Source organism: Sceloporus occidentalis, unplaced genomic scaffold (assembly GCF_023333645.1).
Source record: "Sceloporus occidentalis isolate IW3139 unplaced genomic scaffold, rSceOcc1.0.p SCAF_5, whole genome shotgun sequence".
Lineage (NCBI taxonomy): Eukaryota > Metazoa > Chordata > Lepidosauria > Squamata > Phrynosomatidae > Sceloporus > Sceloporus occidentalis.
This window is the reverse complement of record NW_028316985.1, coordinates 40,496,937-40,522,617: the sequence shown is the minus strand read 5'-3', so window position 1 is coordinate 40,522,617 and position 25,681 is coordinate 40,496,937. Positions and strand designations below refer to the sequence as shown.

The 25,681-nt window shown below is 40.4% G+C and overlaps 1 protein-coding gene across 1 annotated transcript; it reads left to right on the top strand.

Moving 5' to 3' along the window:
* Nucleotides 1-40: 40 nt before the first annotated feature.
* On the top strand, nucleotides 41-25,402 carry ERP27 (endoplasmic reticulum protein 27). The gene is made up of 7 exons (XM_089526621.1): nucleotides 41-137; nucleotides 1,376-1,476; nucleotides 5,602-5,739; nucleotides 15,085-15,201; nucleotides 20,263-20,388; nucleotides 21,046-21,243; nucleotides 25,207-25,402. The coding sequence occupies exons 1-7, from the start codon at nucleotides 41-43 to the stop codon at nucleotides 25,252-25,254; spliced, it is 825 nt and encodes a 274-aa protein (XP_089382747.1). The 3' UTR covers nucleotides 25,255-25,402.
* The last annotated feature ends 279 nt before the right edge of the window (nucleotides 25,403-25,681 follow it).

Here is a 25,681-nt window from a genome sequence, read left to right as displayed (position 1 = left end):
TGCAAAGTGCACAGCCTGACACGAGGCAAGAAAAGAAACCATGGAAATGAAAACTTCCATCTTGAAGGATTTTACTGTATTCCTTCTCAATTTTGTGCTTCTTGTTGTACATGCTGAGAAGTTTCCTACATCGGAAGGTAAGAAAGCAATATTTTGAAGTCCAAGCAAAAAGGTGGCAAGTAGTCCTGGAAACCATATGGATCATCAGGACATAGAAAAGGAAGGTTCTAGATGATAACATGTCATATAGTTACTCTCAATAATGAGGAATATGCACACTGTCCCTGGGTGGCACAGAGTCACCCCCTTCCATAAGGAGGCCCTATCATGGGGATAAGTCACTTTCAACAGTGTGGACTGATGGGATCAGTGTAGATCAAATTACTATTTATTCTAAAAATCCCAACTACTGTTTATTATGGAAGGACTAAAACAGTGTTTCTAATTTCATAATAACGAGAGTGCGAGCACTAAGTATTTTGGGGTTGGGGAGAGGAGAGGATTAGGTTAGGTTAGGGGAATCATAGTACAGTCAGCCCTCTGTATCCACAGATTTTTTTATCCACCCACGGGTTTTGTTATCCATGGGGGATCTTGGAACCAAATCCTAGTGGATACAAAGGGTCCACTGTACTGTTTCTTCTGCCTCTTCCATTGTAAAGAATGATACACAAAGTGTAATGGCCCTCCCACACTAGTGCTATGATTCCACCATGGTTCCATCCTATGGAATTCTGAAGTTTGCAGTTTAGGGAAGGGGATTTACAATTCTCAGCCAGAGTGCTCTAGTTTCTCATCAAACTATAAACCCCAGGATTCCATAGGACTCAGTCATGGCTTTTAGAGTGGAATCATAGTGCTATAATTGTGTAGTGTGGAAGGATTTTAAAACAAAATAAAATGCAACTGCATTAAAAATGTGACATTTGTTAAAATATAAGTCATGTTTCAGGCAAGGAAGCTTAAATCTGTCCAGTTAGCCTTGTAAAACAATTTATTCCTTAGAAGCCTGATTAATAAGAAGACTTATTAAGTCAGGGACAGCATTTGCTTTTCAAGAGACGCTGACATATTTTTACAGGATTTTAAAGTAAGTAACTTCAAAAGAGCTGCTCATGTTCCAGCAGATCTTGCTTCAGGACAAGGTCTTGGCTATAAGTATGGTGACAGATGGAGTAAGGAACGACCTTCTCCCAAATGTCTCTGGCATTAAACTAAACAAAGACAAATGTGCAAAAATACAAATTGCCCAACACCTGAAAGAGATGCTAACTGAAAATTCAAAACAAAGGTGGAATGTTGTTATGGCTGTGAGTTTATGCAGAAATTCTCCTTTGAAAAGATGGTGACCATGTTCCTTTCTCCAATTCTGTAGGCACTGTCAAAGATCTGAGGAAACCAGTGCTTCTGGAGGATGTTGCAGCCACTGAAGCATTTATCAGTGCTGCTGAGGTGGTGGTTGTTGGATTCTTTAAGGTCTGTTGAGAGTTTTCAGTTGTAGTAAAATATTCAAAAGTTTACATCAGGCTGCCCTTTCATATCAAATGTTCTGGCATAATGGGAAAGATAGCGTAACCAATCCTAATTTCTAGCTACAGCAAATATTACTTCCTTGGTGCAAGGAGTAGACTTGTAGTAATGTATGACAGGTGAAATTGGAGTACAGCTCAGTGTCTTAACGCTATCTTCTTCCAGAAAGAGAATGCAAGTGTGCACAGCAACACAATCTCAGCTCTAAAATACATGTATGACAAAATTGATCCATGCCCAATAATCTAGAATACATGTTTAAATTGATCTAGTTCTTTTCATTATTTTCTGAAGTCTGTTTCTGACCCTCAGGGCTAGTATCCGGCAGTGCTTGAACAGCTGACAGGGACAAATGCCTGTCTTTAGTTTCCCTGATTGGGTAGTTACACAAGCAGCCATTACTACATCTGCCACCATTGCAACATCTGCCCAGTGTTCTAGAGGACCTGACATATTGTTGCTGTGGGGTATTCTGACAGAGGTAAAATGGTAGCAACCCAGAGTACTGCCATCACTTGGTAAGCCTGTCGGAGGAGAGTTCCACTGAAGTCTCCTTCAAGTTTGAACCAGTCCTGGTCACATATATGTGAAGGCATTCTTAGGGAGTCAGAATCATGAACAACAAAAGACTTAGTGAATGAGACTTAACATCTGATTCCTATAATCTGGGAAGTTAGAAAGAAATTTCCCTATAAGGTGATATGCATTGAGAGACTTTGCTTTTTACTGATGTTTATGGCTTTGGCAGAGTATTTTGGGACAGCCAGAGCTATTGATCTTGCAAAGTTTTGCCTACATTATCCTACTTGTGGCACACTGCGATTACAATTGTGTCAACTAATCATGTAGTGGATAGGTGGCCTTGCCAAAACATACTAGACAGACTTTGAGTCCTCTAATGCTAAAGGAGATGATGAAATTAGATCAAAATGTCAAGTAATTCTGAAGGTCTTCTAACTACTACCCATAGTATGTTTATCCACACACACCTTTCCCTTGGCTGAATTGCACTACTGTCTTCAGCATTAACTAAGAGCACGTTAAACAGATTAGCCAGGTGATAGACAATTTAGGACAACAAAGCATGCACAGAGGGCATACTTGCTAATGCCTCTGCAGCACTGGAATAATCTCCATCAAGACGTTCACTGAAACCCTGAAAGGTTTATTCCAATAGAACCATCTTAATTGCCCAAGAATAAGCAAAGTTGATTTTGACAGTATACTTTTAAAATTATCAGCTTTCATTTTGCCATCTGTTTTTAATAAGGTTGTTCCCTGCACTGAAACCTGTTACATAACACAAGTCAGAAGTGTAGCCCAATGAGAAATTCAATGAATATACAGTATATTTGAGTTACAATTTGAATGTGCTTTCTGGTTCCCACTGCCTAATGTCAATGTAAAGATCCTCCCTAACAGGAGCAGATACACATAAAACTTATTTGTTTGAATCAATAAATAGAAAGGAAGATAATATAGCTAACTGCTTTTTCTTCCATTATAATAGCTTGATAATACTGAACTTAAGAAAGTGTTAAGAGTAATATTGATGCTCTGCCTACTGGAGAATGCTGCCATTTGCAGCCTTGGGAAGGTCAGGCGATTAATGTCCTATACAGACTGGCCTGAAAGGCCAGCCTGTGGGTGGAGTTGGGGTGTTGCAACCAGATGCCGCATGCCCTGACTCTGTCCCCAGAGCACCATGATGTCACACACCGCTCCACATGGCACACAGCATCATGGCGCTCCTCCAGCACTGTGTCCAAACGACACAGCACTGAAGGAGCACCATATAGCCATGCCGCCGTGGCTATGACACCCTTCAAGGGTGCAGAAAGGAGACGCTTTTTGCGGCTCCTTTTTGCACTCTCAAAAGGCCAGATCGGGGCTGCGGTGTGAAGTCGCTGCGGCTCTGATCTGGCTAGGAAAGGGGGCCGTCTGTCAAGCCCCTAAAACAGTAAAGTAGGAGGAACTCCAGCTAGCTAGAGGTTAACTAACAAAATGGCTCCCTCAAAAAACAGATGGGGTGAAGAAACTATGCCCATTTCTACACTGTTTTTCTTCTTCTTTTACTGTTAGATTTACCATGGTGTAGATGTAGAACAATATTTTCACTTCCCTGGTTCAGAATTTATCTTGTGCTGTTCTGTGATTTTATATCTTATATTTTTAATATACTGGTAAACAATTCAGACTGGTCTTGGTTATTCAGCAATCTAAATAAGAAAATAAATACTGTACAATTGTTTGATAATGGAGGCTGCAGGCTGTGCATGCACGCACTCTCTCACATACATTTCTTAACCAATAAAACTAGTTTAGAATTTTTGATCAATAGACAGTAGATCAATAGTCCAGTGACATCTGGGGGCTGCATGATTCCTTTCAACTAGGCTAGTTCATGATGTTTTTCTGCCTGAGATGGAAGTGCAAATGGTTTTCTGCCCACCCACCTACTCAACCTTGTCAAGCTGCATAATATCCAAAACTGGTCAAGTTGTTTTGGCCCTTGTGGTGCAATCAACATGCAAAGCCTTGGCCTCCTTGGGAGTAAAAAATACAATGCTAAAACAGCTGAAAAGAAAGAAATTGCTGTCATTTCTTTCTGACCCTTCTGATCCTGAATACCAACAACCTTAGACAGCTTGTCACACACTTCCCAATGGTATGACCAGCTTTGCCTGGACTTTCAACTGTGATAAATAAGTATTTCAAAGCTGTTTCTCAGCTTTTGTATTTTGTTTTCTTTCCATGGAACAGTGGCTCACAAAGAACAACCCCCCCGAAGAAACCTGTAAGAGGACAAATAGCCACCAGATGTCAGCATTCTTCCCCTAAATGCTGGCTCAGAGTGAAAAGCCTGCAGAAAACCTGAGCGATCTCTCCAGCCCAGTGTTTTCTAAATATTTGTCCTCCAGGTATTTTGGAGTGCAGTGCCCAGATACCACAGCCAACTTGGCCAACAATCATGAATTTTGAGAGCTGAAGTCCAAAACAACTGAAGGACCAAAATTTGGGAACCACACTATTCCCGTCTACAGAGCAGGAGTGGGCACATTGGGAAAGAAGACAAAATATATTGCAAATTGACAATTTGGGTAGTTTTTTTTCATGGGGGTGACACCATGCGTTACAACACATGTGATACCAACCCTAGCAACACTACTGATGTACTATATATTCTCATGTATAAGTCTAGAAATTTTAGTAAATGCCTGGGCAGAGAAATGGTGGCAGTGGCAGCTCCTTGATGCTTCCCCTCAAAGGAGCACAAAGCAAAATTAGGCTTTGAAGGCTTTGAATCAGACATTTGTGTATTTTTGAACGCTTTTCTGGGGTAAAATAAGGCAAAGTTATCACATTAAAGTTAAAGGCTATAATCACTGTTAATACAGTTGCCATTTTCTTTTCTTTGTTTTTTCATCCTTTTTGTCATGTTTTGGCATGCTTCCATTTACTGTATTTCCCTCCGCATCCATCCAGCCTTTAGGGTGAGCACAATCAGTTATTCCTGCTAGAATTTTGTCAGTTCTTTGGCATCGTTTCCTTTGCTTCATCTTTTATGTCCTTTGTTAGATGCTTCTAAATATTACTCTTTACTTATCCATGGGTCATATCAAAATCCATAATTTTGGTCCCAGAACTTGTCCTCAATTTATACATGAAGTTAACTTATAACTGAGTATATACAGTATAGTATGTTTGTTTCACTTGCCTCATGGCCTGGTTGCTTAAAGGAGGGTCTATTTGAGAGCCACAATTTGATGTAATCACACATGTTAAATCTCTGAACTGACAGTCCGTTCACTTAGATGAAGAGTAGGCAAGTAAAACATTTAACAGCAAAAGATGAACATTGTCTCATGATCTGTGGGAGACCTACTTTTTTTCCCAGCCAGAATTTTTCCCAGGCTCTAGTTGAGTGTTTTCAGAATATTTGCCGATTTCTAGAATTGTTTGGGGAAAGGCATGAATGTTACAATGATTTACAGAGAGTGCAAATTTGCAGTGTTGTATACATGGTTTAAATTGTTTGCTGTTCCATTTCTCCTTCTCCAATCTTTTTAGGATTCGGAGCGACCAGAAGTTACAGAATTCCTCATCATGGTACAAAATATGCCAGAAGTGCCATTTGGGATCTCAAACAGCTCTAAAGTGCTTTCTTATTATAATGTCACAAGAAACACCATCTCACTCTTCCGTGTGGTAGGTGTTTTGGCTTGTTTCTACTTCTTCTAACAACAAGAATGTCCTACAGGTGTTAATAGTATAAACTGGGTTTATAGTGGAATGTATGATGTATTATTTACCCTCTAATAAATACAGGAAGATATATTTCCCAAAGCAGCAGGAACAGGCCTGGAATATTTTATATTTTGTAGCCCAGTGAAATTGGTTCACTTTATATTAAAAGAGAACAGGGCTCACCCCATTCCCCTGACTATGCTAGTGTTTGAAGACAAATGGAATATTTTGGGATGACTTTAATTTTGCCAAAAGAGAGATGGAATTAATCCTAATTAATATGTGGCCAATAACAATTTTTGTAGATTTTAGCAAGTCATGTAGAACTTTCTTTTAAGTTTTAAAAGGGGATCGTGACAGCTGCCTTGTGATACTTTCTAGAGTCTCTGCATAACACTGGCTCACACTATGTGAGCAAGTGTTGTTCTGCATAAGCTTTATTGGACTTGAGCCCAATTCCTGAGATGTAAGGAGTGTTGCCTCAGCTTGCAGATTATTCATAGACATGCCTGGGTGGGTGGATGAGTAGGTGGGGATATAATCAGTGAGGTTAAATGGAATTGAAATTCAAAAAATACAAATGCTCTGTGTGTGTTTAACATCAGTGAGCACTCAAGCATGTATTCCAGTTCCTATAATCCAGGGATGGGAATCACATAGCTCTTCAGTTGGACTGCAGCTTCCAAACTTTCTTATAATTTTCTCCACTACTTAGGACTTGTGGGACTTGCAGTCCAACAACATCTGGAGGCCTACACATTTCACATCTTGATTTTAAATTATCAACTAGAGCCACATATGACTTAAAGCCTGGGAAAACAACTTTGTAAAGACTACAACTTCCAAAATCCCCAGGTGCCATAATACATTTGTATTAGTGAGATTTACAGTGGCTCTTCCCTGTCTTTATTTCTCCTTTTGCTTTGCCCCAGCCTCTCTGCCCTTTCTGCCACTAGTCAACTTGACCAAGGCTGCTTTGAAAGCTGGTAATGGTTAAGGGCAAAATGCATGATCACAACTCTTCTCTGAATTTAGCAACAGATATCATAACTCTCCTCTGGGCTTCTAGGATATCAATATTTATTTTGTAACCCACGCCTCCACTGTCCAGGCCTCCAGAGATCTGGGCCCTGGGGATTTTGTACCTTCTGCTCCTCAACCTGACTGTGTATTTTCTTGCTGATTTTCAATTTCAGCAACTTTTGATCTGTGTTATGCAGCCAGAAAAAAAGTAAACCACACCTGCAAATTAGCAATAGTCAGCAAGATATCCCCCCACTCCCACATGAGAGGTGGCAAAGCTAACAATGCTCTTATTTACTCCCTGGCCAAGGTGAGAGAAGGAATGGAGGGGGTGTACAAACACAGCCCCCCAGCTAACCTAACATAGCACTTCACATAAGTACACAGGAAACTCCTCAGGATACTTTGCGTAGGTATAACTGCTAGCAATTTCCTTGGCTAGTTAGCATCCTGACTGTCTAGCTATGTCCTTTTGTCAGCTCAGGCCATCACAGAATATGGTAGGCTGACCAAGAAGTCTCAGTGTAGATTCATTGAACATTCCTGTAGTGAAGTGAACATATTTGTTGGTGGCCTAGATAGCTTGTGCCATATAGAGATGTAGGGTAAAGTGACATTCCTGTCTTAATTCTTAGGCTATGGTGGCTTCTGGTTTAGAACTATGGCTCAACCAGTGACATCTTGTGTTCCCATGTCATTGGGACATTGAATCCATTCCATCTATTTTAAAAAGTTATTCAAGTTGCTAAATCTATTTAGGAATGTGGTTCAGCCCCCTTGGAAAGATATTTTAAAGCCTGGTTTCAAATCTTGGTTGGATTCACCACTCCACTGACAAGGGACTCACTAGATGCCAGTGGGGACATCATGATCTCTTTCTTAATCCAATAGGTAGGTAATTCTCTAAGATGAATCAGCCACTGGGAAAGGAAGATATGCCTGGGAAATACTAGAGGAAAGACAATACTTTACAGTGGCAAAAGCATAACAGAGGCCACATTCTCACTATGATTTAAAGCGAATTGCTGATCGGGTTATATGACTGTTGTTCCCATTTGAAAACCTACTTTGATCAGTTTCAATCACTATGAAGTGAGGCAAATGCAAAAAACCCACTCTTTCTCGACACTAGTTCTTTGGCGGTTCTTTTGGAAAATATCAGTTCCAAAGCATGTTTAACAAGTGGGAATGATGGATCTGAATCACATCACTCTGGAGGGGTTGGACTAATGGCAGAGGGGTGTTTACCATCCCTCCTCAGTTTTTGGTAGATCCACCATCCCACCCACTCCTTAGCGCTGCCTTTGTGCTTGTGATGTGAACTATGGGCGCATGTTTTTTTTTTTAAATGATTCTATTCATTGATTTTGCAACTGCTTGCAATTATTCAGACGGCAAGCCAGGCGATTGGGCTGACAGCAGCTCAGTGAGGCAAGTAGTTGAATCAAACCTTTCATATACATATACATATACATATACATATACATATACATATACATATACATAGTTCCCAAGCCAGGCTGCCACTTATGTTACCGATGATTGACATGCATTTTGAAATGGCACAAACTAGTGGGGATGACAATTGTGCCAAAAAAAGAAGTGCTTACAAGGGGATAATGAAAGGATCTGCTTTCATAGTGGGAATTATGGATCTTTTGGATTCAATTCACTGACACGGAGCAAAGGCAAATTGCAAACCAGTTTAAATGTAAGTGAGAATGGGGCCAGAGGATGACATCCAAATGCAGAATGGGACACTCCCCTGCTGACTGAAATTACTAGTACAACAAAGATTCTGGATGCTGTGCACCTACATCAAAGAAGATACTGAAGCAAAGTTTTTCAGCTGAAAGGGCCAAATTCAATTTCAGAGAAATGTTAATGGACAACATTCCAGTGTTGGGTGAAGCTAAAGGCAAAAGGATGTGGCCAATAAATAAATAAACAATTAAGTAAGCTTTTACAATCAGTAACTAAGGTCCAAAACACACTGTAAAATAATCCAGTTTGAGGCTGCTTTAACTGCCCTGACCCTATGCTAGGGAATTCTGGTAACTAGTTTTGTGAGACATTTAGTCGTCTCTGTCCAAGAGCTTTGGTGCCACAATAAACTACAATTTCCAGGATTCACTAGCAATAGCAGCTTCATTTATATATCACTTCATACCCCCTAAGCAGTCTCTAAGCAGTTTGCAACTGTAAGCTAATTGCCCTCAACAAGCTGGGTACTCATTTTAGCAACCTTGGAAGGATGCCAGGCTATGTTGACCCTGAGCCCCTGGTTGGGATTGAACTCACAACCCTGTGGTTTGTGAGTGAGTGGTTGCAGTACAGGCATGGCCCTTGTGGCCTCTTCCAACTCTACGATTCTATGATTCTATGATTTAACCACTGCACCACCAGGGTTCCATGATGAAGTCCAAAATTTCTTTAAAAGGCACAGTTTGGGGGCCATTGAGTTAAAGGGACCTGAAATACAAAAGGTGTTTGCTCACTTACCACCCTTGCATATTTCTAATAATATGCTACTTAAACCAACACTCCATGCATGTGATGAATTGAGGCGCACACCACAGAAGCTCATGCCAAATAAAAATTGTTATTCAAGTGTCACAAGGCCTTTGTTGTTTTTGCTTCAATAGACAAGCATAAATGTCCCCCTTGAAACTATCTAAATGACTATCTGATATTAATGACTGATGATATTTGACACAATTAATGTCATGGCATGAAACTACTTGCTGAAGGTATACTTCAGGGGTAGGAACCATGTGGTCCTCCAGACACTGCTATACTGCAACTGCCAGCATTCTTTTCCCTTGGCTCTGCTAGATAGCCAAGGAAGCTGCAGCCCATCAACATCAACAGAGTGGCTTCTTTTTGAGCTGCAGAAAGGGCACCATAGCCACTGTCGCCGCAGCTGTTCCATGGCTCTTTGGCACAGCACATTTATACATTGCACCAAAGATGGGTTGTGATGCCACCCAACATACAGTGGGGTGTGTCAGCATGGGGTGTGTCAGCATGGAGGTGGACACCGTGCAGTTGCCACACCCCCACTTTGTCCTCACGGCGATGTTTCTTGTCGGCCTGTTGAGGATCAAAGTCTACTTCCTCAAATGCATATCTTTATACTGTACATCTTGGTTAGACAGTGCAACTTTGTTATGTCTCTATCTGGGATTTTCAAAGACTGTGAAATAACTTTAAAAGCTGGGAAGGTGTTGGGAAAGCCACAGATTCACTTTCCTTCGCATGTATAAAGTATAAAGAGATTTGGAAAGTATACTAACAGATGACTCACCATTTATTCAATAACATCATATGTAATTTCAACAGGTGCAATAAATGGAAACCAGATTTAACTGGCCAATTTCTACTTAGTCATAATCTTTTTTCTTCCAAAACCCCTGTGCCTCAATTCCACAGTCTGAGGGAAATTATACAGAATTATATGACTGCCCGGAAAGCTCTCCCCCTGGATCCACTCTTCTTGATTTTTATTTCCCTTTGGTTGACTATTTATGGATGATAAACAAATGAGTGCAGCCGTAATTAAACTGTGTTGACAGGTTATATATACAGATTGGCAGTCAGTTGTGTTGCAAAAAGATTAAGAAGAATAAATATAGCAGGGTTTTGATTTCCCCTGAATTAAAAGTGAAAAGTGTGGGCTAGAGGAAGGGGAAATTGAGGTAGGAACTTGGAACAAATAGTTCTAGAGTTATGAAGGCACACAAGGCAAATAAAATGATTGCAATATTTCAGATATAAAATAACACCCTCATCATTCTTTGGACAGCAGACCAAGAATACACAGGTTAGAGGAGCTATTGGCATCAATGACTGAAAGGTTGGGCAGAATTCTCAGATAATTAAGATTGCAATGCTATGCATGATGACACAGACGTAAGTCCTCTGTGTTCAGCAGAGCTTTCTCCCAGGAAGATGCACATAAAATTATGGCCTTAAAGGGAGATGTAAAGGAATGGCACTCAGTTGGCCCCTATCCATCAAAATACATATGCATAGAGCATTGCTTTGAATGGGGTTACCTTCATTTTTCATAATAGAGTAGCACATGATTCTCAGATGATTTTATATTGAACGTCTCCCATCCCAAATAAGCCTAACTAAGGTTATGTCTGCATGGATACATTATATTATGGTGAGGAATGCTTGCCTCCAATCTGGTCCTTCTGACCCTTGGGGCTTCCCCACATGGCCACCCCCTTTCCCAAGATACAATGGCTTGGTGGTTTCCCAGCTTTGGTATGTTTTTTCTCAATCCTACAAGATTTAGATGCCTATCTAAGGGGCCTATTTACTGACCCCCCCCCCCAAAAAAAAAAAAAAAAAAGCTAAAATAAGCTAGTAATTTGAGCCTTGCTGGTCTACCATTGTCTGTGCTCACCATTGGAATCCTGCCCTCTGAAACATCCCTCTGTGATGAATTCAAGTCTTTGACTGTACAGTATATTGTCTACCCTTGCCTTAGGTCTATGTTGCCTGCTTGTGTACCATTTTCCTAACAGATTTTTATTTGTCATTGGATGAATTTCAACATAGTGCAATTTTGGCATCCACTCCGGTATTGTGAATGATGGGATAATCCCCATGTTAACACACTAATACAGTGCGCCTGTGTTTTACGTGGGCGCGCCATATGTGGCTTTCAGCATCCACTGAAAGTCGCACCGGAAGAAGTAATGGGACGTGTGCCCATGGTGTGCGCACGCTGTCGCACGCCACAGGCGCGAGTCCCATTACTTCCAATAGGGTTCCAGCACATGCGGAATTCCCCTTACGTGGATCCCCACGTAAGGGGAGGGTGGACTGTAATTTCTGTCTTTGAAAGGAAAGCCTCTCTGCACATGTTTAGAAATACTGTAAAAATAATAATGCGTTTTTGCTTCCTTAGTGGTGGCATTCTGTATGTCATCAGAGATCTTCAGTTTTAGGTGCAATAATATTTGTAATAAGAAAATGCAAAACTATTATTGGGTTCTGGTCCAATCCAGAAGGTCTGGATATGTTACTGCTTTTCCCTAAGCAATTTCCTTGAGGAGATCTGTCTCAAACTTAGTAAGGTACTCAGTGTGTATGTGTGTTGACTCTTTAGCACAGAAGTTTCCTTATGTTATGGCAAAATATGCAAAGCATCAGACTCTGGTTAATCTCTGTTTTACAGAAGTCTGTTGTCTGTTCCAGCCCCTGTGAGAACTGTTTCCACTAACTTTGGTGGTCCCTGAAACGGTCCCAGGGGATTATGTGCTCTGGCTCATAAATTTAATCCTAGTTTAACATTTCATATTTTCCATGGAGCTGTTCTTGTTTTGCTTCCAAGCTGGTGAGAGACGAATCAGTCCTCTAGCCTTCCTCCACTGTGACCTGAGGTACATTTGAGGCAGAAATCAGCACTGGAGACTACATATGGCAAGGGTGGGCAAACTGTGATCCCCCAAATGTTTGATGACTGCCACTCCCATCATCCATAATCAGCATTGATAGTGATGAGTGATGAAGGGAGTTCAAGTCCAACAACATCTGAAAGACTACAGTTGCTAATCCCTGATGTGTGGGAAAGAGAACTGGGGTAGACCTATGTTGGGGGGTGGGGGAGTGGGACCATCCAACCATTTTGAATTCTCTATGCATGTGTATTTCCTGTGTTCCATAAATTTAGTCCACTCTTTCCAAACTGACATCCTCCAGCTGTGTGACACCATTCTGGAGATGCTGTTGTTTGTAGTCAGCACATCCAAAGAGTGCCAGATTGGAGAAAGCTGGTCTTGACCGTGCTTCTGCGAATCAGTTAGATGTTTTAACTAACAACTAATTGTGCCACTGGGACTCTGTTGTAGCCTTTTTGATACCTTTCTTTCCACCTTTTAAGAAGACTATCAAGAAGATAGATTCAGCAAGAAGATGGCAGGAGGCAATCTGTTCCCCAAAGTGTTGTTTCTGGAGCCTGAATATATATATATATATATTTTCTTGATCTGCTGAAGGAAAAAAATCCTCTATTTATTGGAGAGCTTTCTTGCTTGCACAATGTTTCCAGGAAATTCACATATGCTTGTGCCAATGTTTATTAGGTTTAGAAGTAATGAAATAAGCAGATGAATACTTTTAAAAATGGGAAAGATTTAGATTGGTTAAGACACTCTTCCCAGAGGGCACACAATAGTTATCACCTAATCCTTCTTGTCTTTAGGATCCACAGCACTATATTGCACATGATCAGAGGTGTCACTGGGGTGGGTGAGCCACACTAGGTGATGGGTGTGTGTGACACCATTGGTCCCTAAACAATTGCCTTTTGCCAGAAATGGGTTGTGGTATTTGCTTGTGTCCCTTTAAAATGCTGGAGATGGTGTGAGTGGAGTGAGGTTCAGTGGAAGGAGAAAGGAGAGCTCTCAGATTTTTTTTTAAATTTAAACTTTAAAATGTAACATTTTAACATTTAAGTTTAAAATTTTTTTAAATTCTTTTAAATTTTTCTTTAACAACATCACATCTTACCAATTTTTTACTTTACTATGTACATGTAAATACATTTAATCTGTGCGTATGATATTGTAATTTAAAAGTATATTTTCAGTTTTGCTAGTTGTTTATGTCACAACTATTGCCATTACATTCAGTGATATTTGGGAACTGTGATTTATGAGTAACACTAGTACAAAAACACAGTATTAAGGATTCTGTATTTTATGGTATGGGAGGAGGTCAAAGGGTGTGTGGCACCATGAGTTACTGCACTGGATGATGCCAACCCTAATTTTAATTAGATTTTAATTAGGTTATTTTAATTGTTTTTTAAAAAAATGTTTTGATGTGCTTTTATATTGTGAGCTGCCTTGTGTCCCTTTTTTGGGAGAAAGGTGGCATTATAAATAAATAAATAGCCTTTTTTGAAATCTGTAAAATTTTCTGTTATGCCTTTCAGTTGGGGAAAATGGGCAAAGGAAACAGCTATTTCAAGATGTGGAGTAGTGCACAGCCTCATGATGCCCTGGGGGTGGAGTCAGGGCATGCATCGTCAGGATGCTGCACCCTGACTCCATCCACAGGCCAGCCTTTCAGTCCAGTCTGTATAGGGCCTCAGTCTTTATTCTCCCATTCTTAGACATATAGGTCAGGCCAAAAGAAAGAGGTAGGTTACGCTAGCAGAGTAGACATTCTGATATGTGGCAGCACACGTGAATACACTTGTCCCTCCATATTCACTAGGGTTAGGGACACAAGACCCCCGTGAATGTGGAAAAACTGCAAATAACAAAAACACCATGTTTTTACCTGGGAGGACACCTCTCTAGGAATCTCTAGGTCTTCCAGTGCAACTCTGTGGTCAACGTCCAAAAAACACTGACCACAGAATTGCACTGGAGGAGCTACAAGTGCCTAGTAGAGTATTCTCTCTAAGAATCTCTAGGTCTTTCGGTGTAATTTTTGGTTAAAGTTGACTATAGAGTTGCACTAGAGGATCTAGATATTCCTAGAAGAACATATTAATCAAATCCATGAATAACCAAATCCGCAAATAACAAAGCTGCAAATATGGAGGGATGAGTGTACATAAAAGGCAGTGTTGTGGGTTTGTGCAAGGATCTAGTTTTTTTTTTAAAAAAAACTGTTATCGCTGAATTGATTTTCTGAAATTGTAAATGCATGTTTTCCTTACTACAAGTAACCACAGTAGTGTTTCCTGTTCTATAGCCATACTCTCACTCTGCTGTACTCTGCTATCATAAATACCAAATATGCTAATATGCATGTGGGGGATGGTAAATAACTTTTGGCAGCACTTTCCTGCAGAGACACTCTGGTTCAGTGGTACATGGGAACCTAATTTGTGCAGGAGGAGTGCGCTTCAGAAACTTGTAGTGTAATTAGGGTTTATATCTTCAAGAAAGTGTTTATGTGATATAAATAATAATGTGGTGTAGTGGTTAAACAAGAATGAGAGTTGGAAGGTTCAGGTTCTAGTCTCATTGTAACCATGAAACTTACTGATTAACCTTGGGCTAGTTATTTTTTACAAGACTGTCATTAAGATACAATGAGAACAATAATATATGGTATCTTGAATTCATCTGAGGCAAGGTGGATTATAAATGATGATGGTACTGATAATGGTGATGGTGATATAAGTATAAACAGTGTGTTGGGCCCAGAAGAGTTTTCCTTCTTCAATGAATTACTTTATTGTTCTGAGTGTTGTAGGGGGGCAATGACTAAAGAGCAACAACAGTGAGACTATTTACTTTACTTCAGGTGGATAACAAAAGGCAAGATTTGGATATTGGAGATGCTGAAGGACTTGATGCCAACAAGCTGAGTCGCTTTATCCGGGTCAATGAACTCCGTTGGGTGACCAAGTACAATCCTATGGTAATAAAGGACATTTCTAAAACCTACTGGGGTTGGGGCTGCCAGTGCATTTGATTTCTGAGTTCACACTTTCAATTTGAGATTGCAAAGCCCACAAACATAGAATTAATGTATCTATCAGATGATAACCTGTTTACTTAACATTCAAGTAAATCTTCTGACTGTGGGGCAAAAATACAGCATCTACTCAAACAATACATTATCTGTTTACATATAAGGTTAGTTTACGTGCATCCTGACAGGGAAAAAAAAGCCTGCCTGGAAGTTGAAATACTCAGCGGACGCCTTGTTGCATGTCCCAATGAGGTTAAGGTTGGTAGGCACACATAACAGGTATTTATTGGTAGCAGCACCTTGATTATGGATCTCCCTGCCAAAAAAAAGTATAGTGGTCCCATCTGTTTTGAGCTTCTCCTAGGCAGCTAAAACACTGCTGTTCTACATGGCCTTTGATGTAGGAAACTGCTGTTTTAATTATTTCATTTTAGAAGTATAGTTTAAGATTGGTTTCAGATTGTTTAAAAAGATTTTTAATGAGTTTTTAATGTGTTTTAAAAATGTTTCTTTGTTTTCATTTTTTATTTGTTGTGCATCACCCCAGGAGCCCTTATGGGCTGGAAGATGATATATAAAACAAAATAAATGAATAGGTTTGTTAGAATTCAAAGATATAGCCGTGTTAGACTGAAAATTCAATATGCAAAAGGATCTTATAGCACCTTTGAGACTAACTGAAAAAAGAAGTTGGTAGACTGAGCATTTGCAGACTTGAGCCTACTTATATGTAAATTCACCTGAAGAAGTTGGTAGCATGAGCTTTCACAGACGTAAGCCTACTTGATCCAAACAGACTCAAAGACTACAAAAACCCATGCTACTAACTTTTTTGTTTCAGTTTAGTTTCAAAAGTGCTACAAGATCCCTTTGCATAGATCTATTAGAGATATGTTAGTTGAATCATCATGACTCTTAAGTAGGCTAGACTAGAAGGAAATACATGCTGCAGTGCAAAGGGTGACAATATTCACCAAGTCTCCATTCAGGACTAAAATTATGATGAAATTAACAGGAGTGATAAACTAAAAGGTTATACTGAATGCAGATATCATCACATGGATATTACAGTACATAGACAAGCCATGTGGCACTCTTGCACCTGACTGGTATACTGCATGGCATACTAGTGGACCTGCATCATCAGCTGGAGTGACATGTTTGGTGAGAGGCAAGTAAAGTACCATGAAGTGTGATCCCTTTTAAGTTTGTCTGTTGTCCTTCCTTCCAGTTTGTGGTGTAGTCTTAAATGAGGAATGTAGAAGGCTCTTGTGTATATCTATGTTAATCCTGGAACTAAGGGAGCTGGAAGATAGAGAGATATTAGATCAGATGAGAATCCCATCTAAGCCAAATGTATCTGACTATTCACATACTTTGGCCTACTAGGCACTGGACAATCTCCCTCTATGCTTCCACTGTATAATTTCAAACAGGCAGAAAAAGCAGGTTTGTGGCACCCTTCGTAGGTTACAAATTGTATAGGCCTGTTATGGTACATATAACAGGCTGCAGGATGGCATTGTAAAAATGATTAACTTTCCATTAAGCAAAAGACAAAGTTAGAGGCAAAAGTCACACAATCACCTCCAAGGCGCTGGTTGAGCCCCCTCCTGTTTGGACCATGAACTACAAGCATCTAGAGGCTGTGCTCAGGATCACAATACCCATGGCATAATATTATCTTTGTTATTGTCGTCATGTGCCTTCAAGTCATTTCTGATTTATGGCAACCCTATCATGGGATTTTTTTGGCAATTTTTAAAAAAAATTATTTTTATTTTAATTAAGATTTGTTCAGAGATTTGCCATTGCCTTCCCCTGAGGCTGAGACCATGTGATTTGCCCAAGGTCGTGTGGCATGGTAGTTTGAGTGTTGGACTGTGACTCTTGAGACCAGGGTTCAATTCCCAGCTTGGCCATGAAACTAACTGGTGATCTTGAGCAAGTCACATACTCTCAGCCTCAGGAGAAAGCAATGGCAAACCTCTTCTGAATAAATCTTGTCAAGAAAACGCCATGATAGGTTTGCCTTAGGATGGTTGCCATAGCATGGAAACTACTTGAAGGCATACAACAACAACATTGTCTTTGCCACTTCATTATTTCTATTGGTAAACCATGCCCTATGTGGTTCACATAATAATGCATGTTCATATTAACAGACAGATAACTGCCTCTTGGCTTGTTCCTCTGGGAGGAACAATTCTCTTGCTGAGATTATTTCCAATATTCATGATAGCAAGACACAGGTGATCTATAGAGCAGCAGGCGGAGAATCGTCCACGTCTGTCATGAGTTAATATTTTCTGGTTAGATAGTCTTCCATTTTTCTTACATTCCCTATTTGCCGCTTCTGCTTCTGTGGAGCAAGAAGCTCAACAGTCATAGGACTGGACCTCCCATGGTGCCAAAGTCCCAGCGCTCTCAGCTTGGAAGCCTCTTGGAGAAATGTACTTGCTGACCTCTTCTTGTTAATTCTGGAATCCTCTCACACTTTCCTCTTTTTCATAGAAAAACTGGCAGCATTTGACACCGAGTCAGTCTCTTGCTGTCTTTTGGTTGTGTGTGTGATCCATGGGGAGGCAGCAGGTCAGCTGCCGGCTCTCCAGGACTCTGTTTGGCTTGTGGGAGCAGCTGCTGCCATTCAGGAAATGGGGGGAAGGGAAGGGGGAAGGAAACATCAGATGACAAATTATCCACCAACTGGAGCCTAAGCAAAGAAACCATTGGCAGTATCGGCTGCCCCAAGGCGCTTCACAGAGATCTAGTGTGTGTTGCTCACCCATCGGGCCTCCAAGTGATACATGGAGAAAATTTTGGGGCTTCTTTTTGTGTCAGTCTTCAGCGTGCTTGGCCTTGCAGCTTTTAACTCAAACACAGTTCAAAATTACATTCAGATGTTTTCCAGGCTTTTATTCTGTTTTTATAAATGATGATAACTGTAGTGTCAAGGAAGCTTACACATGTGTGAGTTCTTGGTGATTTTTCAGCGTTAATGCCTTCAGTGTTCAGTCAGTTCCTAGGTTTCATATTTGGAACAGCCCTTTACACATCGTCCAACATTTCACAGATGAAAACTGGAACAACATCAGAGTGTGGTCAAGATGGTAACAGTTATTAACAAGGGAGATCACACAAGTCTAGAAGAGGCTGCAGCAGTTTGCTTTCCCTTGAGTCTACAGTGAAGAAGGAGATTCTGCCCTTCCTTTCCTCTGAGTGAACTGAAAGCAAACTACTTTTGCACTTTAGACTCAGTTTGCAGCAACAGAAACAAACTGATGACAAAGGCGGAAAGTGAGAAGAAGAGAGAAAGAGGGACATTTTAAAAGCAGCTGAAAAGGTGGGATGGAAGAGGATTAATAGTGTCTGTCCTTGCCAAATTGCAATTACTCTTAAATTTATGACTATAACAAAATCATATATCTTTTCAAAAGAACCAATGAAATGTAAAATTTCATTTATAATTAAAATGTACAAATACAGTGAACCTGCATTATTAGGGAACAATGAAGACTGAAATCCCAGTGGGACTTACTTCCAAGCAATCAAGTAAGCATACATAAAATTTTAAGCAAATCTCAAAATAAAATGACAGCAATATTTAAGACAAACACTGGGGTAAAATTAACATCATAGGTTTGTCAGTCTCAAATATGGACTGCAAAAAATTAGATGTAAGGAGTATTATAAGCTGCCTTACGCTGATCTGGAGTACTGGTCCATCTAGCTCAGTTTTGTCAGCTACTAGTGGCTGATGGCTTCCATGTCAGTGAAGTGGTGAATATGTTCAAGGTTTTAGTTTAAACTTTAAAGGAGGTGTTCAAAAAGGTGCCATCCCCCATAGGTTCAGCTCCTTTAAAGTATGGACTAAAACTTGGGTTGCATTCGCTGCCCATTGACTTTAGAGCCACAAGCTACCACTGTTTTCAGGTCTGACTGGCAGTGTTTCTTCAGACTTTCAGGCAACCTGAATTCTTTACTAACCCCTCCCAGAGAGCTCTAGTATTCTCTGATGGTCTTCCATCCAAGTATTAACCAGGCCTGGCCTTGCTTAGCTTACAAAACTAGAAAAGATCAGGTGCATTTAGGGTGGTAAAACAAAGTAGACTGCAAATCTGCAAGATGTTGGAGGAAACACATTTCAAAGACCAATCTTTCATATTTTTGAATTTAAATTCCACTACTAGTTTGGGTCCTGGGCTTATTTTTTAAAATCTGACCTAAATGTTAGGTCAGGGCATGTTAGCAAAGCAGTTTGCAATTGCTTTGCTAACATGTGCTGAAAGTGAATGCTTTCCATTTTCATTGCGTGGGGTGGTGATGTTAACTAAGCAGTGGGGGTGAAACCAAAAAGTACCCTGTTCCTTTCTCCATGAATTGGTCTCTTTCTCTTTGTGTGTGTTTAGTAGCTATGAAGAAGATTCTTGTTTTGTAGAATTATGCCTGATGGCTATTTCTTTGAACAACGACAACAATAAAAATCCTCCATATCTGAGTAACTTCAAATTAGTGTTCTATCCTGTAGCAAGACTACAAAGATTGTGTAGCATGTGTGTAGCAATGCATACAATAAAAAGAAATAATTGGATATCAAAGTATACATTAAACAGAACAAAACACATCAAAGTCCATCTATAGTAAAGAACACTTAGCAGTGGCGTCAGCTCTAATGCATCCAAACATTTACATTACCTCTGCCTCATTCCTTCTCTACATTTTTTCTCTCTGCATTTTCTCCCCATATTTAGTTACAAACATAAAAATTGGAAAAATTACTGTTTTGGATCTCAGCTCCCAGAACCCCTCAGCCAGCCTGGCCACTGCACATTGTGTTTTAAGATGTAACTTTCCTAAACTCTAACTTGAGGGAACAAATTCATAATTCTAAGGGCTTGATGCATAGTCTGAAATTTTCTCTAGGACTTGCTGATCCAACAGAGCCCCAAGCTTTTAATTTCATAGCCAATGTGTGTCTTCACCTCTTATTTTCTAATACCCCTACAGACTGCAATTGGCCTCTTTGAGAGTGCAATTGAGACCCACCTTCTCTTGTTCACTAACAAGTCATCTCCAATGCATGCAGAGAAGATGGACAAGTACCGTGAAGCTGCCATGCTCTTTCAAGGGAAGGTAAGTCAAAACATTCCACAGTGGTAAAGTCCATCTGCATAGCCTATGTGTATGCATCTTGTGTGTGTACCACTTAGACTCTGTATAAAACTGATGGAAACTTGAAAGCTGGAGTCTTGGGATTATGTGTGATCCAGTTCCTCTTCTATGCATTCTTTGTGCAATTTCAGCTTGTTTAAAAGGTTATGATTACTGCTGTTAATTTATACATAGAATCAAAGAGTTGGAAGAGACCTCAAGGGCCATCCAGTCCAACCCCACACCATGCAGGAATACATCCCCCCCCCCCCCGACAGATGTTCATCCAGACTCTCTTTAAAAACCTCCAAAGAAGGAGACTCCACCACTCTCCAAGGGAGTGTGTTCCACTGTTGAACAGCTCTTACTGTCAGGAAGTTCTTCCTAATGTTGAGGTGGAATCTCTTTTCCTGCACTTTGAATCTATTGCTCCGTGTCCTATTATTACTATAGTATTATTACTTCCCTTGATCTAGAAAGCCACCAGTCCAGAGATTATTTGGCAGCTTTCTTAGAGCTATAGTCCATGCTTTCCTTTCATCAAGAGTTATAATATTTTATTGGTTTGGACCTCCTTTGATACTTGCCTATGTAATTCTTCTGAAATATTTTTGGATCTTTGTTACCGTCTTCTTGCAGATACTTTTTATCTTGGTGGATATCCTTGCAAAGGGCAATGAACGGGTTATGTCTTATTTCCACTTGAAGAAGTCCCAGCTGCCTGCAGTGGCAGCGTACCATACTCCAGATGAGGAGCATGATGTGCTGCCCCTGGATGACATCTCGGTGGAGATTATAAAGGATTTCTGCAATGGCTTCTTACAGAGACTGCAAGAGGTAAATGACTCTTTTGCTGCCTGGTAACAGCTTTCTGCTCCATTATTATTCTCTGCTCTTTGGGAAAGTACCTGGTCTTTTACATCTGTCTGGAATATAGTCCTACTCTTGACAAAGTTAGTGTGGTTCAGACAAGGCTTGAAAACTTATTTTTAGCCACACCTAACACTGGAATGCAGCCCTGAAGTTCCCTGAATTTGGTCATCAAACTGGAAAAGGTTCCCCACCCTGCATCTATATCTTCTCTTAGATCTATTGTGTTTGGAGGCTTGAGTTCTCAGAAGTAAGACTATATGTTTTTCAGATATTTAAAAGATGCGAGCTTTATTATTCTGTAGTTTCTTCCCTGTCCAAAGCCACAAGTCAACTGTTCAAACCTTCCCAGGGACACAATAGAATAACTGGTGTGAACTAACCATATCCAGTCCAGAACATTCTAAGAAACCTAGGCTGGATGAAGGAATGGATTTGCTGCAAATATTACAAGATCCAGCTCAGAACCATGGTGCATATCTTTCTGGGAAAATTGCAAAGGTGTGGAGGTAGACTCCAGTGTGAAACTGTTCTCTGTAAAGTTAATGTTTCACTAAATTTGAAGTGCTTCTTCTGAGAAGCTGTTCAGTCTTAAAAGGTTTTTCAGATCCATTTTGAAAATATCCCCTAACCTGAAATTCTCAATTAAATTAAATTATGCTAATTGGACAAATGTGAATGATTATATTTAATGACTGTTTTCTTCTCTGGCATAGTTTGTTTTCACAACCTTTGAAAATGTTTGGTTCCATTCTTTTATTTTTATTTTGCTAGAGATTGGGGAAGGTTGTTTGAGACTTATGGAAAACTTGGGCGCTGTGGCGGAATATGTGCATAGGAGTTGTGGCACAGCAATTTTCCAGACCATGGGGAATGTTTGGGAACTGGCATAGGCAGAACTGGCTCATTTCCTTGACAGAAGCAGCCTTAGGAATAATGGGGCCAGGCCAGCTACTTTTGAGCACAACAAAAGGATCTACCTTTCCACTGCAAACCATATTAGGAAGGCATTAGGTATACCCTCCAACATTTCATAGATGAAAACTGGGTTACATGTGCCCAAGCAAAATCAAAGTATGGTCAAGATAACAAAAGTTATGAATAAGGAAGAACATACAAGCTATAAGAAGCAGTTTGCTTTTGTCTGAATCTACTGGCAAGGACAGGGTTCTGCCCCTACATTCCCCACTTCCGAGTTAATTGTATGTAAATTAAATAAGCTGAGGACAAAGAAAGAATGTGCGAAGAGGAATTTAAAAACCAGCTGGAAAAGTGAGACAACAGATGATTAATCAGGACAGTTTTAGGGTATGAGAATGGCAACGTATACATGACTTTAGGTAATAAATAAACTAATGCCATCTGTCCCAAGTTACACCTAGTCTTCTCCCTATGTCTTGCCAGGAATCCCCCAACTGATTTACCAGAGGCAGGACCAGAGATGGGAAACTGATTGTTTGTTTGTTTGTTTAACAGCAGTTCCCAGAATCCCCCAGCTAGCATGGCCATTGACTATGGTATTCTCAGGGTTGTTGTTTAAAAAAGGTAACTTTTCCCAAGCTCTATCTGGAAACCACCATGATCTTCAAGTCTTCCTCAAGCTATAATTTTCTATGGGTTTTCCGGTCTGTGTGGCCGCATTCTGGAAAACTTTATTCCCAACATTTCACCTGCATCTGTGGCTGGCATCTTCAGAGGGTGGTGGCACAGAAGTGTGTGGAGTATATATATACTTGTGTGAGCCTTGGTTGGGAGGAAGTTATTTACATGTTAATATGTTGGTCTGTTGTAGGAAGTAGAATGGAAAGACCTCAGGGTCGGAGGATATGTGAGGTGAATATGTGTCATTTAATTAGCAATCAATTTTCTGCAGGGGAAACCAACCTGGACATAGAATGCTATTTAAAAACACTGAATTTCTGGACGATACCAGCAACTACCAGGTCAGAATGCACAGGGAGGCCATTAAAATCCACAAACACCTGGACAACTTCAACAGGAAAGAAGAAACACTGAGAGTAAACAAAGTTTGCCTACCAGTCCTGAAGAATACCAAAATAAAGATTCAGTCCATGCAGATGAACACAACCAGAGTCAGGGGGTTTCCCCCACAGACAATGGATTGCTAGTTAAATAGACACACATATCTTCCTGCATCTCCTTCCATTCAATAACAGACCATCACACAGATTAACATGTAAATCACTTCCTCACAATCAAGGGTCACTATATATATATATATATATATATATATATATATATAATCTCCCCCACACACTTCCATGCCACCATCCTGTTAAGATGCCAGCCACGATGCAGGTGAAATGTCAGGATAAAGTCTTCCAGTACGCAGCCAAATAGCCTGGAAAACCCACAGAAAACTATGGATGCCAGCCATGAAAGCCTTCTACTTCCTTAAGCCCTGATTGGATACAGCTTTTTAGTATTAATTGGCAAAAGATTTTCAAATATTCCTTTAATACCAGAGCATCTGTGGATTCTGCTAGGCTTTCAGCAGCTTGTATGCACATAATTGCTGATCTGCTGATGTTGAGACTTCCTAAATCTTTTGTCCAAAAAAGAAAACAACTTCCCAACCAAGTGGGAAGTCTGCTTGTTTTGTTTCAGGGTTTGTTCTTTGTGACTGGTCAACCAGTATTTAGCAATAGAAATGGATGATTTGAACTTGGTTTTCAGGACTGAGAGTGCTAAGTATTTGTGCTCTAAAGAGGGAGTGCCAGGCATGTCATGTGAGGACACAAAGAACATGTCATGTATCCACTTCAAGTGGAGAATTAAATTTAAAACAGATATTTGTCCTAATTAATGGAAATAAATTCAGCATCCCAAACTGACTCGATTACTTTCTCACAGGAAGCTACTTTATAACAAATCATATCACTGGTCCATTTAGCACAGCACTGGTGGCTTATGGGTCAAGCAGAAGTATCTGTCTCAAACAGGATGAGGCACACCTCTGCTTAAACCACATTCTGCTCCATAGTTATGTGTTGTCAACAACTGTCTGGCAGTGGCATCTGGCTTCTTTCCCAGTCCCATCTGAAGATATCAGGGACCGAACCTGGGGCCTTCCATAGAGACGGCATGTTACCTTGGGGTCCTTTCAAACTACACATTTATAACACTATGATTCCATGGATGTATATCATATGGTATCCTGGTAGTTTGGTCAGGCACCAGAGGAGCTCAATGGCTGACCAGTGTAAACACTTCTCCCCAAACTGGGCTGGGACAGCAGACCTTGACTACCAGAACCGAGGGCCCTAGTGGGAAGATGAGGAGAAAGAAGGTCTGATAAGTAAGGAGGGGCCAGCCCATGGAGGGCTTTAAATGTCGACAGCAGGAGCTTGTACTGAATGTGGAAAGGGAAGGGGAGCCAGTGAAGGGATGCCAGCACAGGAGAGATGTGGTCAGAGCGGTGGGCAGATGTGATAATGCGTGCAGCTGAATGCTGGACAGAGATTAAAGGATGGAGGTGAGAAAGAGGAAGCCCAGCCAGGAGAACATTACAGTAATCAAGTTGTGAGACCACAAGGGCATGGACCAGGATCTTGGCATAAGAGGCAAAGAGATATAGTCGGATTTTGGCAATATTGTATAGTAAGAATCGGCAAGCCTTGGCTGTGGTCTGTGGTCTGGATCTGCGGGATACACGACAGAGAAGAATCAAAGATTAAAAAAAACAAACACACACACACACACACACACACATATATATATATAGTTTGAGAGAAGCTTCCTAATGTTTTCAGATGTCTCAGGTGAGTGATGTTGGGACAACTAAAATGGTTGGGAAATGCAGGGAGGAAGGGTTTGGATTTCACTAGCTGCTCTTCACCCACCTTCAGCCAATCTTTCCACTAAAAATCATGATATTGACATAGTTCTCCTTGTTCTGTTTTGTTTCAGAAAAAAACCCTTAAACCAGAGGATAAGGACTTCAAAGAGGAACTCTGACTCCATTCTAAGTCAACAACAACAACAACAACAGCATGAGTCTGCTGCAGTACTACAGTTACTCTTGTTTTTGGTTGGAAAACAATAAATTACAATTCAATAGCCTGGTGATCTTGACAACCCAGAAACATGGCAGGCTATGCCAATTGAGTGGAGTACTGATTTATATATGCCACAAATCTTTCTGTTTAATATCCCATTTTACCAGTTACGTCTTTTTGACTTTGTTCTTTATTCATTAGAACTCTGGTCTGCCTTGAAAATGGTTTATTTGTTCATTATTTTAGTTTTTGGGCTGAATTTATGTCCCACCTTTCTCTCAAGATGGGAAATAATGGAGTGCAGGCCAGTAGGGGGTATGGTGGTAGTCTTACTGGACTGCTTGCTAGGTATTTGGAAATTGAAATCCTCCTCCACCCTACTCCTG

Excerpts from the sequence above, each read along its gene's own strand:
- ERP27 (XM_089526621.1), top strand. The coding sequence starts at position 41 with ATGGAAATGAAAACTTCCATCTTGAAGGATTTTACTGTATTCCTTCTC. Across the intron at positions 1,477-5,601 it reads TGGTTGTTGGATTCTTTAAG|GATTCGGAGCGACCAGAAGT; the intron begins GTCTGTTGAGAG and ends CAATCTTTTTAG. Across the intron at positions 15,202-20,262 it reads TGACCAAGTACAATCCTATG|ACTGCAATTGGCCTCTTTGA; the intron begins GTAATAAAGGAC and ends ATACCCCTACAG.